Here is a 19,367-nt window from a genome sequence, read left to right as displayed (position 1 = left end):
TTTTCAGCACTGCTGTAAGTCAGAACTGTCACTAAACGAATTGTTGTTGAGTGAGGACTACCTGTAGCTCTCTAGCGGTATCTGATTCTTGCCAGCTTAAAAACACTTCCTCTCATTTCCAGCCAATCTGGTGAGAGCTGATGCCCAAGATAGCTGTTTTGAGGAAGGAGGCTGCAAAAATGCAGAAAAACGCTGCACCAAGAATCTCTTAGACATGACATTCCCCGTCTCCCTCTCGCCGTGATCCAATTTTTAACCCTGTTATTGCTAAGCACTTGGGGCTGGGATGGATGATCTCCAAGGTCCCTTCCTTTCTAGGATTCTAATGTTACTTTTAAAATGACTGCAATTATTTCTATCCATGAATTTCTTTGCATATTTCAATCATCTTTCTTCTGCAAGCAGACACTGACACAGGCTGTAATTCCACAGACTTTTAAGGTAAAGGTAAAGGTTTCCCTTGACGTGAAGTCCAGTCGTGTCCGACTCTAGGGGGCGGTGCTCATCTCCGTTTCAAAGCCGAAGAGTCGGCGTTTGTCCGCAGACACTTCCGGGTCATGTGGCCGGCATGACGACTCGGAACGCCGTTACCTTCCCGCCGAAGCGGTACCTATTGATCTACTCACATTGGCATGTTTTCGAACTGCTAGGTTGGCAGGAGCTGGGATTAACAGCAGGAGCTCACCCGCCATGCGGTTTCGAACCGCCGACCTTCCGATCGGCAGCTCAGCGGTTTAACCCGCAGCGCCACTGCGTCCCTCCAGAATAAATGCCACCAAACGTATCATGCACTGGATCAGGGCATAAATAGGCCTTTTGAAATCAACTCCAACTCCCTATCTAATATAATTTCAAGCCGCTTGTAATTATCTTCAGCTCACAGTTCTCTCCAGAAGAGGATGCATCTCTAGGTAAAGATTACCGCAGAAAAACAATTGCAGCGTTTGGTAAGTTTTCAAGCTCTGCCTCCAGAAAGAATCCCTTTTTTAGAAACGGGTTCCAGAGCAGTAGTTAAATGGGTCCTTTACAGAAAAAAAAACCCTGGATTAAACTAAGACTAAAAAAAAAAAGTTTTGTGAACCTGTAAAGACTACTGAATGTATTGCTTGCACAATGGGAGTGCGATCCATCACAACTTCTGCAGTGATCAGTGACTCTTCAAAAGTCCACAAGCCTTTTGCTCTTTCAGAAAGCAGCTGAAGAAAGGAATATATTTTGAGAGAAAAAATATTTCTGCAGAGTTCTCTTCTACCAGCCTTCAAGCTTACTTGACAAGCCTGCAGGAACCAGTTCACAAGCCATTTTCCAGTTGATTCTGCTCTTTTCTCCATCTGGAGAAAAGAGATGGATCCTCAGGCCTCCATTTCTCCCAGTCAGCAGCTGCAGCAGAAAATTCAGATTTTCCTAGCATTGAGGGCATGGTTTCGCAGAAGCGTCTGGAGAGCCAGGAGCAATTCACCAGGTGCTCTAAACCCACCCTGTTTGGGCTTGAAAGATTTGCAAGATAGTTCCTTCTGAGCTGGTGTCTCCGGTGGGATGGGATTTTGGGACCCCCTCCCCCTGTGCGTGAGTTAACACCGAGGAGAGGAGATGATTGCCTTAAATGCAAAATTTGAAAAAGAAAAGACAGGTAAGAGGGCAAAAAGAAAGCCCTTCTTTCTTAACTTAAAAGTTCCAAGACCTTTTTTGCAAGCTTCCCAGTTGTATCGATTTTAATTGCACATTTAGGAGGATAAACATTTAGGATGACACAGAGAGCAGAAAAGTTGTTTTTTAAGTCTCTGCTGGGGGACTGAAAGAGCAGAAAAGACCACTGACCTCAGTGAGAAAGACTGAAGGTGGGAAAAGGTTGAAAAACCTTAGCTGATCCGAGGGGGGGGGGGCAGCTCCAGAGATAAGGGAGGGAAACAGCGAGATAAATCTTAATGCCAAAGGAAGAGAACAGGAAAAAAAAGATAAATCCTCCTTCCAGTCAAAACCATGACAGTTTTCTGGGTAACCCTGCCAAATACTAGATAAAAATCACATTCAAGGTCAGCCTTCTGAATTGCAAAAAAAGGGAGGTGTCTGGAAGCGCAGAAGCTTCTGAAACACCAGCCTCCATATTCCATCAAAAGCTAAATGCAGACAGCTAAATGTTTGAACATTAGCCAGAAAGTTTTCTTTTCAGGCAAAATAAAGCCAGATAAGAGTCCTGAAATGGCCCTCTCTTTTGGCATCTCAGGCTGGCCCTAAAAAGGTCAATATTCATTTAGTTGACTCCTATCCAGCCTTTCATTCAAGAGCCCAAAGCAGTTTGCAAAGTATTACCTCCAGGAAATAAAGCCAGACTGCTCACTTGAGGGAATGATATTAAAGGCAAAACTGAAGTACTTTGGCCACGTAATGAGAAGACAGGACACCCTGGAGAAGATGCTGATGCTAGGGAGAGTGGAGGGCAAAAGGAAGAGGGGCCGACCAAGGGCAAGGTGGACGGATGATATTCTGGAGGTGACGGACTCGTCCCTGGGGGAGCTGGGGGTGTTGACGACCGACAGGAAGCTCTGGTGTGAGCTGGTCCATGAAGTCACGAAGAGTCGGAAGCAACTGAACAAATAAACAACAACATTGTTCCCAACAACATCCCTGTAAGGTAGGCTGCATAGGGAGACAGTGACAGGCCCAAAGTCATCACGAGTCCTTCCACAGCTGAGGGTCAATTAGGACCTAAATATGGAGCTCAGAACTCCTCAAGGTGCAGCTTAGAAATATAAAGGAATCGTTTTAGAGCTTTTAAGCATCTTGGTACCCTTTACATAGATCCTTTTTTTTTCCCCAAATAATTTTATTAAGGATTACATTGTTCCTGTAAGGTTTTTGAGTAAGCTTGTTGGGGGCTGCAGGCTGGTAGAGGAGAACTTTGCTGAAATATTTTGGGTCTCAAAGGCACAGATAAAAATTAATACAAACTACAAAAAAATAAAGGGACAGAAAGAAACAATAACAACTGCAGAAAAGGAAAAACAGAATATAAAAGAAGGAATAGAGAAGAAAGAAAAGTTAAGAATATGAAAAAAAAGGAAATATAAAGAAGTTGCTTCCCACTTCATCTCAGCAAGTATAAACAATTTTAACCACTTATCATTTTCTCTTAAAATACAACCACCCTTTAAGCATATCCAACAATTCTTATCATCCCTAGCCAGAATAACCTAGCTGGGGAGGACGTGAGCTTTTAAACCAACACATCCAGTGGTGTCTTACCCTTGGATTCAACTCCCAGAATTCTTAGCAAAAGACTGCTGCCAGATGGCATTCTAGGAGTCAAAATCCTGCCTTCGAATCCCAGAATTCTCAGCAACAGCAATGGTGGCTGGGGAATTCTGGGAATCCACCTATCTGCAGGGCCCCTGCAGTCAGTAGAAGCTCTACCGACTTCTTTTTACTTTTTACTTCTTTTTGGCTTAGCCCACTGGGTAAATCTAATCCATTGTGGTTTGTTTAAATCCTAAGTAAATCAATGATGGCTTAGCAGAATGTGTGAACCCGGATCCTGATAATTTCCCTCAAAACCCTGCTTTCCCCAGTGCTTTCATGGCATTCAGGTCTTATGAAATCCCAAGATATTTGGGTTTACTGGTGGGTGGTTCCATGCCAGTAATTTAAAAAGAGAAAATCAACCAGCATTTCTACCACATTGTGAAATTGACTCAAAGATTATGAAATTGACTCCAACAGGTTTTCCAATACACTTGGATTGTGAAATGGAGTAGATGGGGCAAACCACCAACTCCTCCTTTCAAAGGACTGTTTGTCAGAAAACAAGGTAATTTATTTAAAAAAGAAAATCAAAACACACAAGAACAAAGAAAGGATTAGATCAGGTGTGTCCAACCTGCAGCCCACAGGCGGCCCTGAACAGCTAGTAAAGCGGCCCCGTGTCTCTCTACTGGACTTTTATAAAACCTATCTTATAAAAGTAGGTCTTTATAAGAGAAAAATATCCCTCGCTTCACAATCACGCCTTATTCATGACATTGCTTTTTGGCAGCACGTACATTTGCGAGCAACTATTTTCAAGGATGGAGCACATGAGGAGTAAAATTAGAATTAAAATTTCTGACGAGCACCTTGAGAACTCACTGAGAATTGCAACCACTTTCATCGGACCAGACATTGATGCGTTCGTTTCACAAAAACAAGGTCAAATATCCCACTAGTTTTAGGTTGCCTTCTTTTTTTAAATTTTATCATAAAAATATTTTAAAAATGAAGTTTTATTACTTATAAACATTAGCTATATTATATATTTTACGTGTGGCCCAAGACAATTCCTCTTCACTCAGTGTGGCCAAGGGGAGCCAAAAGGGTGGACTAGATGAAACCCATGCCTATTTATTTATTTATTCATTTATTTTTCAAATTTCTGTCACCGCCCATCTCCCCCAAAGGGGGACTCTTTTTGCAGACAAAACATTGGACCCAGGGCCATAACCGGAGCCTCCAATGCAACGCCATGCAACGGATTGCCTGCAGTCCAGGATGTCTCTGATTTGCAAGTCCAAAATGCAACACTCCGCATTTGTCCAGCCTTCCTTGGGGGGGGGGGAGTTGGGGGTTTGCCAGCTACATGGACTTCAACTCCCAGAATTCTCAGCATTCCCCGAGCTTCAATGCCCAAGTTGAAGCCCACTTATTGGCTAGATGTCCAGCCTGGGGAAAGTCCTACTCCTGGGCAGTCCCCCCAATTACATTTTTGGAAACCAGACACCTCCGAAACAGGTGGTGATCCTACCTCCAGCTTCCAAGGGGCTGTCTTTACCTGTGTGAATAGTAACTGATCCCCCCCTTTGGGGCTCAAAGCTCTCCCCACCCCACCCCCCAAGCATCTCTTACCGAGGCCAGGCTGTGCGAAGAGCTGGAATGCTTGCTGGGTTCGATGGAGGAAATCCCACTGAGCGTGTCATTGCTTTTACTGCCAGGGCTCTGCATCCGGCGGCTGGAATAACCTGAAATTAGAAAGGATGAGGGCTTCTGAGAAAGGAAAAAAAAAAGGACTTTGCCAAGAAAACAGGTTTTTATTGCACACTGCCCAAACTTGGTTGGAGGCGGGAAGTGTCTAGAGTAAGTTAAATTAAACACTTGGTTTTTCCGTAATGCTTTGATAAAAGACGAGATTGGATTTAATGAATGAAACAGAACTGGGTGCCTGCACCACACCGTTCTGCGCTTTGGCACTGGGTTGTGTGAAATCAGGCCCATCATGCCCAGGAAAAAGTTAGCTTGCTTCGTCTTGGATATGCAGAACATCCGAACCTGACCTGCCATGGATTGCAGAGCAGTTTCTGGCCTGCCGTGAAGGAGGGGCCCAGTGAATGGTGTGTGATTCAATAAACCACCATTCAACAAGCCATAGTTTAGTACAATGTAGTGAAATACTCTACCAGCCACAGTTTAGAGCAGCGTTTCTCAAAGTGGGTGATACCAATCCCTGGGGGGTGTTTCAATTATTCAGAGGGACATTAGGCATTAAAGGGGTGACCGTGCAGGTGTTAGATGGCAAGGGGGTGACAGGAGGGGCAATTAAAAGTATAGTAGAGGTAGTGTCATGAGTAAGGATGGCGAGCAGCATTTCTTGGTTTTCTGAAGACATTTCCAATGTCTCTCCTTAATTTCTTGTTCCTCCCTCTTTCGATGGGAGTAGGAGTTTGTTAGGATTGATGTCCTAACTGCCAGGAAACACGCTGAGACAAGGAACTGGTCTCTAATGTTTATTGCTTGTACATAACAGGAATCCTAAAAACTGAAGCAGCGTGGGAAAAACCCAGCCATATAAACCCCAAAGGTTAAGGCGGTCCTGATCTGTGTCTCTTTGAATGGCTACCTAATTCCTCAGTGCTACGCATGCGCTTAACAGTCTGGATGGGAGCCCCCTGCTCGCCATCCTTACTCATGACAGGTAGTCCTCAACTTATGACCACGTTGGGACTGGAACTTCCATCGCTAAGTTCGGCGGCTGTTAAATGAGTTACACCCAATTTTACGACTTTTTTGCCATGGTCATTAAGCGAAGTACGTGGTCTTTAAGCAAATCTGGCTCCCCCCATTGACTTTGCTTGTTGGAACCCATCTGGGAAGGTCACAAATGGCAGTCATGTGACCCCGGGAATACATGCCGATTGCCAAGTGCCTGAATTTAGATCATGTGACTGTGGGGACACTGTGACGGTCATAAGTGCGAGGACCGGTCATAAGTCACTTTTTTCAGCGCCGTTGTAATTTTGAATGGTCATTAAATGAATGCTTATAAATTGAGGACTACCTTAAGTTACATATAATCTAACTTATGCAACAAACTGTTTGCAAAGAAATAATCGAAGTGTAACAAATAATTTGTTAATTTTTCTTTTAATATATATAATTCACACACACACAGGGACAGGCATTACAAAAACCTGGTACAACTGACAGGGTGGTGACCCCAAAAAGCTTGAGAAACACTGGTTTAAATTATTTCACAATGTAGTGAACAACAAGCCTTAGTTTAGTCCAATGTAGTAAAACAGTCACAACGATGTCACAATGCAAGGAATTGTGACATCATGCATTGTGACATCATGAGGAGTATTTCACTGCATGCCCCCCCTTTCACTTCACTTTATTTTCTCTTTCTCTCCCACCCATTTCAGCCACCCTTACCTATTTATTTTCTATTAAACAAAGCCACAGGGCTGCCCATCTACCAGAAGCAACTCCGGGCTGCGAGCAGAATAAAAAAGGCCATTTAAAACAATCAACAACGTTGAAGCCCCAATGAAACTCGCACTCATCCCTCAATCACCCCGTGCCAACTCTGTCTACCTCCAAGAGGACAGAAAAAGACCCCTGGTTTTATTCTTATTACCACCACCGGATTTACCTAACACTAGCCGCTCTTTTTATTAACAGCAGCATTAGTAGTATTTATTGGCATTAACAGATGGCTTTTATGGATATTTATCATTGCTTCATCATGTTGCTGAGAGGGGACCACATTTATCAAAAAATGAAAAACTCTGATCAACAAAACTTGGTTTATTCTGGGCTGCACCAGCACCTTTTTTCACCGACGGGACCCGCCGGGTGGGCAAGATGGGCACCGGAACCACCGCAGGCTTCGCACTGGCCTTCTCCGGAGCAATTTGCTTCCTCCGCCGCCGTCGACGCTTTAACTGGTGGGCCGCCAAGGCCAAGGTGACAGTCCCCAGAGCAGTGGCAAACAGCACCTTCCGAAGGCCCGGAGAGACCCTCAGCGCGGAGAAGGCTGACTTTAAGAGGGGGGGGAAACAAAACAACCCAGCTTCACCGCTTTGCCAAGAAAACGTTTGCTAGAAACACAGCATGGTGGGTCACACACCACACTAGTAGGCCATCGCTTGACCCTTTGGCTGGTCCAGCCCTGCTTTGGAATGGATGGGTCGACCAGGATTTGCAGAATACACTCTGTCAGATGGGTTCACACACTACACTCTAAGCCACCTTTGAAAATCTCAGGGTTTGGCGTTCGAACAACAGACTACAGGTAGTCCTTGCTTAACAACTATTCATTTAGTGACGGTTTGGACTTACGAGGGTGATGGAAAAAAACGACTTACAACCAGTCCTCACACTTATGACCAATGGAGTGTCTCCGTGGTCACACGATCACCGTTTGGGCACTTGGCAACCAGTTCACATTTATGACTGTTGCAGCATCCTGTGGTCACGTGATCACCATTTTTGACCTTTCTGGCCAGCTTCCAGCAAGTAAAATCAACGGGGAACCAATTATTCCCTTAACAACCACGTGGTTCACTTAACATCCACAGTGATTTGCTTAATAGCTGCCGCAAAAATGGTGATAAATTCAGGTCAGATTTGCTTAATGACCGATTTGCTTAGCAACCAAAATTCCGGTCCCAATTGTGTTTGTTAAATGAGGACTACCTGTAACTCCAAGCCAAACAACCCCGCTTCAGACTTAGTGTGATGTGCAGAATCATGTATGGTTTGTTAAACAAGCCAACACAGTGTGCTTCACACACCAGGCTAAGAATATGCTAGGTTGGCAAAGCAGGTTAAAGCCAAACCACAATGGTCAAATCCAAACACAGCCACATTAAACCATGGCTTAATCTTCCTCTGTTTGCACAAGGTACTGAATAAGGGGTAAACATGATGTGGTGCCTGTTCTCCCAACAGATCCCCAGACACCTCCAGACATCCAACAGGTTTCACACTGCACCTGACTTTTTATTAAAATCTTTTCAAGCAAAGCATCAGCTTCTAATATCAGGTTTATTTAAAAGCTGTGCTTTTCAGTCCCCAAACAGTCATCTGGGAAGCTAGCCTGTTAGCTGATAAATGGGCATCAAGCAACCAGCCTTGCTCCCAGTGGCAGCCATTTTATGAGTGTGCCGACCGGAGACTCCCAAAATTCCCCACGCAGCCCAGTGCAAAGCAAGGCTCTGCTCAAAACTCGGCCAAACCACTGAGAACGTAGCCAGAATAACGTCCAGAGCCTGAGGTCATCACAGAATCAGAGAGCTGGAAGGGACCCCCAAGGATCATCTAGTCCAACCCTCTGCCATGTGCAGGAAAACCAATTAAGCCATTCTCAAGAGGAGGCAGTCGGATAGAACTTACCAGCAGGATGTTTTTCCCGATAGTTAAACAAATCCAGACATCTGCAACCTACACCCATTAATTCTGCTCCTAATTTGGCGGTTAACCTCTGGAAAATATGAATTTATCTACTGCTCATCATAAATGGTTTCTCTGTTTACCTGTCCGAACGTCGTGTAAAGAAACACAGGAATTTCTGCCACAGTCATAGCTAAAGCCTGGATAATAGACATGCCCTCGGTTCTCTGAAAAGCCATGTTGGGAAAGCGCTCCAGCTGTGCAAGAAGGTGTCACGATCGAGGCCCCGGCTGTTCTATCCACCCAGCGATCCAGCGTCATGCAGGATCCTACCATCGGCCTTCAGAAGTGGATCCAGTTCCTGGAGCAGAGGTGGAAAATTAGAAAAATTGTGGAAAGCTCAGAGGATAAGCAACAAAACTGTTAAACCTGGGGACAAGGAAAATGTTTGACCAGGACAGTTTTTAAAGTTCAAGATGGGCTCCATTGGATAAAGATTTACTGCACAGTTTTGCTGCCTTGCTTACAACATTTTGCAGCAAGTCAAGAATACGGCCAGCACAGCTTATGGTTGTACAATACGTCTGTCTCGGTAAACCAGAGTTCAACATTCATGGCTTAGTACAATGCGTAAATCTAATCACTTGATAGTTCACAAGGGTTTGATGCTATTGAGGTCAAATACACAATGATGCAAATGAGCTGAGGTGATGCAAATGACATTTCAGATTTAACGGACACTCAGGTTTTACAGACAGCCCCTCTCCCTGACTGGTCTGTTAAATCAAGACTACTAGAACCCTTTATTGTTTGAAAACTATGCCAATTTTTGGCAGTGAAACTGCTGTGTTGTTTACAAAATTTTTTACATTTTACAGCAAGTCCAGAATATGGCCAGCACAGCTTATGGTTGTATGATATATGTGTCTCCGTAAACCAGAGTTTTGACGGGACGCGGTGGCGCTGCGGGTTAAACCGCTGAGCTGTCGATCGGAAGGTCGGCGGTTCGAAACCGCGCGGCGGGGTGAGCTCCCGTTGCTCGTCCCAGCTTCTGCACACCAAGCAGTTCGAAAACATGCAAATGTGAGTAGATTAATTGGTACCGCTTCGGCGGGAAGGTAACGGCGTTCCGTGAGTCATGCTGGCCACATGACCCGGAAGTGTCCTATGGACAACGCCGGCTCCAAGGCTTTGAAACGGAGATGAGCACCGCCCCCTAGAGTCGGACACGACTGGACTTTACGTCAAGGGAAACCTTTACCTTTACCTTTTTAAACCAGAGTTTAACATTTGTGGCTTAGTGCAATGTGTGAATCCGATCATTTAACAGCTCACAAGGGTTCAGTGCTATTGAGGTCAAGTTCACGACGATGCAGATGAGCTCAGTTGATGCAAATGACATCATTCCAGGTTTAACGGACACTCAGGTTTTACAGACAGTCCCCCTCCACAAATGGTCTGTTAAATCAAGACTTTACTAGAATTCTTTATTATTTGAAAACTATGCCAATTTTTGGCAGTGCGATTTTTGCATTTTTTTTTTCAAGAGGGGAAATGACAACAGGAAAAGACTGTATCTCACTCCTTCCAGAGATAGTGTCCACATCACTCCAGCACACTTCAAGCCTCAATCCTGGAAAAATTAAGGAGAAGTATTTTTTCATTCGGTGCTACCCTTCCAAGCAAAGTTTTCTAGGGTGGTTTACAAACATTTCGAAAATGTATCTTTTCCTGCTAAAAATCACTATCTAAAATACACAACAGGTAACCAATGATTGCAGGGACAGGCAAGGAATTCCAGGAAGTGTTTTGAATCATAGCTTGTGAGACCACCCCCATCCCCAAACTCTTTCCAAAACCTTTCCAAGCTCAACTGAATCTAAATAGGTGAATTGCAAAGCTTAGCTTGGGCCTGCTTGGAAACCAGCCAAACTTTCAAGAATGTATACAAATGACATGTGCAAAACAAGTGTTGCAGTGTCCCTTTCTTCTGAATACACAAGCACACACAGATTTTCCACTTTCCCCATTCCCTGTATTCACCCAGTATTTCAATATTCATCCCCTCTGAGTTGATTTCAGGCTTCTGCTTTTATAATTTATTCCCTACAAAGATATGCACGCAGACTCTGCAAAAAAGGGCATCCACTCCTTAGCTGATGACACCTTGTTGAATTGCGCCATTTTGGAAACAAAGAAACCCACACTTATGAGTACAAATTTGTTACTCTAGGAAAGCCACAACGATGCTAGATCAGTCAAAAGACCCACCAAATGTTGCATGTCTTCCTCAAGAGCCAGTCATTTGCCCGTGGGAAATGTACTGAGGTAGACTGCTCCTGAACACAGAAGCCCCACCTGGCCTGCATAATTGATCCTTCTCTAAAACAAATGAGTTTGGACTATTGCAAAAACGTGCCCACCGTTCTCCCCAGATGTGTTGGATATGAATTCTGGTGAGGGAAGAACAGGATAAGGCAAAACTAAAACAATTTTCCCCTGGCTATTAAGTTTTTTCTCATTCTGAACTGCTGCGTCACTGCAAAATGTAACCATAACTAGCAGCCTTGAATAACCCTTCAAATTACAAAAGGTAGAGGTTGGCATTGTTGACTATTGTAACACAAAGGGCCAGCCATTTCTCAGCACGACCTTCAAGAAAATGTAGAGGCAGATTATTAAACAAAAAACTCAAACACAAAGATACAAACGCAAAGAGAAACAAGGGCAGCCCTATTTCTCACTGCAGATGGAACACCAATATGCATTTGTTTGTTTAATACTGTTTTTACCCCTATTAAACATTTTTTTAACAAAATTACCTTGCCTTGCCTATAGAAAGCTAGCTACTGAGCGTAGATCCTAGATTGGCCTTCTTTCAGACTTGGCTGCACTAATTTTCAACGCAAAAGAATGTGCTTCTTTGCTTTACGGGTGGTCCTCGACTTACGACCATTTGTTTAGCAACCATTCAAAGTTACAATGGCACTCGGAAAAGTGACTTACAACCAGTCCTCACATTTACGACCATCACAGCATCCCTGAAGTCCTGCAATCAAAATTCAGGCTCTTGGCAACCGGGATCTATTTACAACGGTTGCAGCATTCCAGGGTCCCATGATCACCATTTGCAACCTTCCCAGCTGGCTTCCAACAAGCAAAGTCAATGGGGGAAGCCAGATTCACTTAACGACCACAGCAAAAAGGTCATCAAATTGGGTGTGACTCACTTAATGACCTCCACACTTAGCGATGGAAGTTCCGGTCCCAATTGTGGTCATAAGTCGAGGACTACCTGTATTGTATAGGATTTGATCCGAGCAAGTCACTACGGATAGAATTGTGCTGATTTGCTAGAAAGCAGCTTCCTATGTTCCTGAAAAGCTAAAGATTTATCAGCATTCTGTGGCCACACAAACCATTTCAAACAGCTGAGGTCAATACAGCAGTTTTCTGCAATTCACCAAAGCTGAGTTTGCACCACAGAACAAGCCAAGCAAAAAGGTTTCGGTTCAGTGTATTGCAGATGGAACATCTGGGGACAAACACAGAAACTGCTTTGTTAACCTGGTTTAGGGCTTATCTTGTGGGAACAATGCTGGTCTGCCTTCCTCCTGTATCCAAGGGTAAACCAGAAAAAAAACAGCTCCAAAACTGCTGAATGAGAAAGCGTTCATCCAATCAGCTTCATTGAAGGAAACAACTTTTCAGTGAGTTTTTCCAATTTTGCAAACTTTTTCATTTCAACAACCTGATTGCACCAAGCCATGATTGTTTAAACTAGAGTTTGATTAAGCCAGCATTTGCTGGGATCAGAATAAATGACCTCAACTCAACTTACACACCCCATTATGCCATGCAGCCCCCACAGTTCAAAAACTACGGTTTATGCTTGAGGACAGTGTTGTTCAAACTCGGCGACTTTAAGATGCGTGGACTTTGACTTCCAGAATGCCCCAGCCAGCATCCCAGAATTTCCCCCAGCATGCTGGCTGGGGCATTCTGGGAACTGAAGTCCAGACATCTTAAAGTCACCAAGTTTGAACAACACTGCTTTAAACCCCAAACCATTGCAGCTTATTCAACAAACCATGTTAAATAATCACATTAGGGACATCCACAAGCTTAACCTATTTTTTGACCTCACAGCAAAATTTTGGCAACTCAGTCTGGAATGCAGATACGGAAAAGGCTAGATTAGGTTGACTTAATGTAACTGAAGCAGGCTTTGTTCCAGCCACAATTCATGTAAAGGTGTTTTTATGTGCTATAATTGCATCCTATAATTGCAAAATTATTATTATTCTGTATTTTGGGGAAACTTAACCAGTTGTCCAGCTGGTGGGCTGGCTTGGAGCAACTGTCCCGTTTAGCACCCGAAAGTTTTTCAACGCAAAATTGCCACTCAAAATATCAAAATTATTAACTGCTTAGGATCTTTCCTCCAGGACATCTTCCTTCAGGTGTCTTTTTTTTTTCCTTAGCACCGACAACCAGACACCACTGGGAAGCCACAAGCAAATTGGTGAGCTTGAGAGATCTCTCCTGTGGCTGCTGCCTGGCAATTCAGATTCACTGCCTCTGGATATGGAAGCTCTCCTTGAACTCCATGCTCTCCATAAACGCAGGGCAGGAATTACGGATTGCAGCTCCCGGCTGCCACTTTTTAAACGCCAATCCGAGGGAGGCCGTATCTCAGGTCCAGCCTCTTGCAAACGCACACGCAGACCCTTGGCTTTTTGCTTCTCGTTTGCTCCTCCGTTACTTTCTCCAATCTCCCCTTGGAAAGCCAGCCTTGGAGCATCCAACCCATCCCCAATGGCAGTCCCAGGTAGACTGCTCCTGAGCCTGGAGGCTCCAACTCCTGATTTGCCCAGGCTAGGAAAGGCACGTTTCTGTCGGAGACGAACCTCCGGGCATGCACGGGGCTTGACTTCCGAGGAGACAGGGACGAGAGGGCTTGCACACGCGGAAACCCACTCGTGCTGCGCCGTGCATGCACTTTACACATCCTGCACTTTATTCCTCTGCCGCTCAGCCGCTGGGCATATGGGGCAATAGTTTAAACCAGTTAGCAGGCGAAGCAGCTGTCACAATCCAAGGCGCCTGCCCGAGACACCTCCACCCTGCCAACCCCGCTGGAGAGCCGGCTATGCAAAAAAAAAAACAGGCCATCGTAAATCATTATCCCCCCCAACCCATAATGGAAGAGTCTGCCGCACGCCTGACCTAAGCCAGGTAGCCAATACCATTCTCCTAATCCGGGGGGCGCTCTCACCAAATCCCCCGCTCGCCACGGCTGCAGAAGGACAGCGTCTCCTTCCCGGTTCGAGCCCAGCCTCGCAGACTAGCTTGAGTAATCTCCGCCTAGGGGCGGAGCGCCGTGGAGAGACCGCAGATTGCCAGCCGCCCCGGCCAATTGAAATGGCAACCCCTCCCAGAGCGGACCAATAGCCACCCTTTTGTCGTTTAACTTACCGCAACAGAATCTAGTGCGGTTGAACAACCAAAGAGGCGTCTTTGCTTCCCAATGGAAAGGAGGCGTGCTCTAGAGCTGATTGGCTCCGGTGCGACGTGGAAGAGGAGGGGCGGGGCCCTTCTTAAAGGGGCAATGCCCTCTGGATTTGGCTAGAGGAATAATGAAATATAAACAGGGACTAGTAACATGGGGAGTAGTCAAGAGCCCTCACCACGTCCGAACTCTTCTCTTCCCCATATTGTAATGATTATTTATATTCTAATATAGACAATTTGAAATACTTTGGCCACATAATGAGAAGACAGGACACCCTGGAGAAGATGCTGATGCTAGGGAGAGTGGAAGGCAAAAGGAAGAGGGGCCGACCAAGGGCAAGGTGGACGGATGATATTCTAGAGGTGACGGATTCGTCCCTGGGGGAGCTGGGGGTGTTGACGACCGACAGGAAGCTCTGGCGTGGGCTGGTCCACAAAGTCACGAAGAGTCGGAAGCAACTGAACGAATAAACAACATAGACAATTTAGTAATTGCAATTTAAATTAGAATGCATCCTGAATAGGAATAAAAGTGTGCCCATCTCTGGCTTCCTACAATATAAAGCAGGCACAATAAAGTCATTATTGATTTATTATTACATAATAAGATGGACAAGGCTGCAACCTGAAAGGCATTAGAAGGAACTAATACTGCATGAAAGTTTTAGCTGGTGACAACACATTGAACCTGGTTTTAGCTGGTGACTATTAACCAGGTTATTCAATTAATCAATGTTTCTGGATGTAGGCAAAACAGCAAAATGCATCGGCACATGCTAAGCCAGAAAAACTAAAAACTAAGACGAATAAAAGCATTTCTGAAAGCAGAGAGTTTTGAAATGACCACTGTTGGTTCAGAGGCCGACACTGCCCTCCTGCTTTTATAAGTACAATCCATTTATACCCAGTTGATTAAAAGGTGATCTACCGTCACCCCCACAAAATCCAAGTAACCAGAAATTTACTCCCATTGCAATGCTGATGGGAGATGCAATCCAGCCCATTTGGACAGAAAGCGTGACTGGTGGAAAGGGCAGCCCATAACACCAGCAGGGTCCATTCGCACGTTTCCTTACCAGGAAACCCCCATTTATTCCATTCCTTCGGAGCCCCGTGTGTGTGAATGGGAAAATTACAGTAGATCTCTCGACACACCGACTCTTGCTCTTGAAAGCCAAGAAAGCTTTGGGGAGCCTTCCAGAGATTAAACCCACATTGGAACCAAACAATCAAAGAATACATATTGTTTAAACCAGTGTTTCTCGACCTTGGCAACTCGAAGCTGTGTGGACTTCAACTGGCTAGGGAATTCTGGGAGTTGAAGTCCACACAGCTTCGAGTTGCCAAGGTCGAGAAATACTGGTTTAAACTGTGTCGACATTCTGAGAGCCGCCGGCTCCCTTTTCCCCCTGCCAGGTTCACACAAGACTTAAACCAGGTCCAATCCCTTGGGGATTCAGAGAGTAGGATCCTTCCCCCCAACAACCCCGCGCGGGTCTTTCTGAGCGCGTCGTCTGAACCAACCCAGCCCGTGAAGCCGCCCCGGGATTATGCTCCCGAGCCGGGCCAGCCCTTCGGCTTGGCCTTGCTTCCCCCGCGTTTGCCCGCCCGTGTGGATCCATCCACCGCGGGGAAAACGCCGCAACCGCCCCGAGAGAGCCCGGTATCTGCGCTGCCACCCCTCCGGCGTCGGGGGCTTCACCCGGCCGGGCCGTGGCGGTGCGTAAAAACGCTGCGCTTTTACGCACGACCCGGGCGCTGGCAACCCCAGCCGGGCCGGCGCCTTTAAGAGGCCGCCCGGGGGCGGGGATGGGCGGTCGCGGCCGTTCGCTGGCTGGCTGGCGTTGCTCCCTCCCCGCCTGTCCGCAGCGCCCAGCCCAGCCCAGCCCAGCCCAGCCGAGCCGGGTTGCTGCTGCCGCCGCTGCTGCCGCTGCCGGGCTGCAGGGCGAGCCAGCCAGCCGCTTTCCCACGCCTTCCGCGCCATGGATTTCAACATGAAGAAGCTGGCCTCGGACGCGGGCGTCTTCTTCACCCGGGCGGTGCAGGTGAGGCGGGAGCAGCGAGGCTGGGTGAGCTTCCAAGCGCCGCCGCCCCCCCGCGCTGGGCCGGCTGACCCGCGAGAAGCGGCGGCGTCTGAACCGGGCGCCCCCGGGGCGCTGGAGCCGCGGCGGCTCCTGTGGGTGGCGCGAAGGCCGGCGGCCGGGTTTCGTGGGTCGGTTGGGCTCGAGGAACAACCGCCACGGCAACTGCGGCGACGTCTGCGAGGTGCGGAAGGCGTCGGGGAGGCCAGGCTGCTTCGCCGGCGGGCGGCGTAACGTGAGGAAGGCACAACAATACGCGGGTCGGCTGCTGCTGGGCCCGGTTCAGGAATCTTTCTCCCCCATCCGGTGATACAGGATCTGACTTAATGCAACATGCTAGACTGGGCCGGTGAGGATGGATGGATGGATGGGTCGGTTGCCGTTGGCAGCATGGCGCTGTTGCGTGCTTAGTGGTTGTGTGAACGAGGCCTGCTTGTTGAGTTTTAACGTGCGACCCCCCCCCCCCATTACTCACACGCTACAGGTCAGCCGTCAACCGACCACCCAAACAGGGGAGGCTAAACCGTGATTGGCTCCTGCAAACAGCCTTGGAGCCTTATTTGTCTTATCTGAACGAATACAGAGAGAGATGCTTCTGTTCTTTTTTTTTTCTCCTGCTGGCCCAGGGCCGTTTTAATGGGCTTCCCTCTGATCTGGAGACAAATGCACGTGTGGATGGGTGTGGGCTGAAGGCAGCTGGCTCCCTTCTCCAACCAGGGTTAAACTGTCATCCGGCCCCACTGCGCTGGGCAGCTAACTATTTCCTGCAGACTCCAGGTGGTGAGTGTGCAACCTTCCTGGGGCCTGCGTCCATTTCACCTTTTCAATTTGGTTTTGGGCTGCCCTATTTTTGTGAACGCCGCTTCTCCAGACTGCCAGGGGAGGAAACAAAGCCTTGTCTGAGCGGATCTCAAACATATGGTACAGCATCAGACTGACCTTGCAGGTCAGTTTGAGAAAAACGGCAGCAGAAATTCCCTGGAGTATCCCAGCCTGCTGTTTCGATAGGTCACTGAGGTCCCCCACTAGACAGTCAGTTCCATAAATGGATTGCATCTGGTCCTCCAAATGACTTTATTTCTACTCACTGGGGTTGCTTGCTAGATAAAATAGGGCATTTTCCAAAGATTTTGGCCCATTGCCGAAGAAATGTATGACCAGTGTTTGGGGGGTGGGAAAGGAGCCAGGCCCTATATACAGGATAGGAATTCTTTATCCCAGCTCTGCATCTTTTCAGGCTTGTTAATGAGCAATTGATGCCTGCTGAATAGCTTTTATAATCTCAGGGCCAGCCTGCTCCTGTTGATTGTCTGAAAGCAGATTCTTCAAACGGTTCCCCTCCTTTTCATGGTTACTCTGATTCTTCTGCACAATATTTTTTGCCTTTCCTTCTGGACCTGTTCAGCTCAGCCCCTAAACCACCCCAAGTTCTGCTGATCCTCGACTCTGTTGCATCTTGTTAAAAATGCTGACGGTTCCTCCAGACAGATGGCCCCCAACTTTGCCCCCCAAATTATTTATTGCAGTTGTTTCTGTTCTGCCTTTTGAAATATCACAACTTCAGACAGCTTGAGGTTGATAATGGTTGATAAAATTGCAGGGTTTCTTATTGCAGTATGTATTTGCCACAGTATACATTTTATGATATGGCAAATGAGTGGTGGAGATGGGTGGTAATAAAAATATGATAAATAAATATTTTAAAATATATACACACTGTAAAATATATTTGCAATGTTATATAGTTATTTAATACATTTATACATTGCAATGCGTATTTGCCATTTTATATAGGTTATTTAATATATATATTGCAATATAATATGAAAAATGAATGTATTTTATTTAAAATATGGCAATATGTTTGCAATATGAGTTATAATATACACACACACACACTGAAATGCATATTTGAAATGTCATATAGGTTATTTTACATATATATATATAGAGAGAGAGAGCCATATATATGCGATATATATTTTATGTAAAATATATACATACAGCAAAATATATTTGCAATATTAAATAGTTGTGTAATAATATACACATTACGGTGCATATTTGCAATTTTATATAGGTTATTTAATATAGATATTGCAATACACATATACAATGAGATTATTTTATTTAAAATATACATGTATGGCAATAAGTTTGCAATATTATACAGTTCATTAATATGCACATATTGCAATCTGTATTTGCAATTTTATATAGGTTATTTAATATATATTGCAATATATATTTATAGACACACACATGTATATATTTGAAAAAAAAAAACTTTTCCACCTCATAGAGTTGCTCTCTTTAGCAGCTTTCTTTTTGTATTTAAGAAAAGGAGTGATATTTAGAAAGAAAGAGGATGGAAGAAACAGGGGCGGTAGAAACAGAAAAGGATGTTTCCCTGTTTGCCTTACGGCCAGTGCAATAAAAGCTTTGCTTAAATAAAACACAAGCCCTTTGGAGGAAGGATTGTTCAGGTTTTATAGCCCCTGCATTGACGGTGTTCTAGAAATAACCCTCTGCAGAGTTTGGGCCTCTCTTCAGTTGCTTTTTTGAGGCCGCGGTGTGTTTGCAGAGCGGAGGGGGGCTGCGTTTTATAAGCCTGCGATGGGCAATTTGGCAGAGGTCCTTCCAGCGTTGGGCCCGATGGGCCAGTTACAAAATTCTGACTTATCTGAAGGGAAGTGGCAAGCTCGCCCCCTTCTACCCCTCTGTCCACCTTCAGGAGGTCCCCTGCCACCTCTGTTTAGCCTTGTCTTCTCACCTGGACAGGTAGAGATGCTTCCAAGCCAAGGCCTTGAATGAGCTCACCTGGCATTTTTATTTTCTAAGCAAGCCAGCGAAGGACGAAAGCTTTCTGGCAATCCAAAATGCTTGTGGGATGGGGTGCTTTTCGGATTACGTTATTTTACGAGGGGGGGAGGGCAGTCTGATGGGCATTCGTGGGCACTTGAGATACTCTGCCTACATGCCAGTCAGGGCTGGAACAAAGCAGTGACTGTTCGTCAAAAAGGTCATCCTAGGTTGCTTCCATTCGCATCCACCGCCACCAAGATGCACGGTTATTACCCACCTGTAATTTCAATTTTGGGACAGCCAAACCCTTTGCTTGCAGAAACTTGA

At 45.9% G+C, this 19,367-nt stretch overlaps 2 protein-coding genes across 6 annotated transcripts in view; one reads left to right on the top strand and one right to left on the bottom strand.

The window, feature by feature from the left end:
• The window catches only part of MIGA2 (mitoguardin 2), a 28,022-nt gene extending 14,043 nt beyond the window's left edge, over positions 1-13,979 (bottom strand). Inside the window, exons 1-4 of one of the 3 annotated variants that reach the window (XM_063316123.1) lie at positions 13,870-13,979; positions 8,784-9,001; positions 7,076-7,286; positions 4,876-4,988 (exon numbers count right to left, since the gene is read on the bottom strand). In XM_063316123.1, the coding sequence (XP_063172193.1) occupies positions 4,876-4,988; positions 7,076-7,286; positions 8,784-8,879 (420 nt within the window). In that variant the 5' untranslated portion in view covers positions 8,880-9,001; positions 13,870-13,979. The remainder of the gene's footprint in view (positions 1-4,875; positions 4,989-7,075; positions 7,287-8,783; positions 9,002-13,869) is intronic. The other 2 variants (XM_063316124.1, XM_063316125.1) reach the window with 2 other exon arrangements.
• Positions 13,980-16,109: 2,130 nt separating this feature from the next.
• The window catches only part of SH3GLB2 (SH3 domain containing GRB2 like, endophilin B2), a 45,848-nt gene continuing 42,590 nt past the window's right edge, over positions 16,110-19,367 (top strand). For all 3 annotated transcript variants that reach the window (XM_063316081.1, XM_063316080.1, XM_063316079.1), the window contains exon 1: positions 16,110-16,199. In XM_063316081.1, coding sequence (XP_063172151.1) covers positions 16,137-16,199 — 63 coding nt within the window. In that variant the 5' untranslated portion in view covers positions 16,110-16,136. The remainder of the gene's footprint in view (positions 16,200-19,367) is intronic.

Source organism: Candoia aspera, chromosome 16 (genome assembly GCF_035149785.1).
Source record: "Candoia aspera isolate rCanAsp1 chromosome 16, rCanAsp1.hap2, whole genome shotgun sequence".
Lineage (NCBI taxonomy): Eukaryota > Metazoa > Chordata > Lepidosauria > Squamata > Boidae > Candoia > Candoia aspera.
Note: the sequence above shows the minus strand (reverse complement) of the source record. Positions and strands in the feature narration are given on the sequence as shown.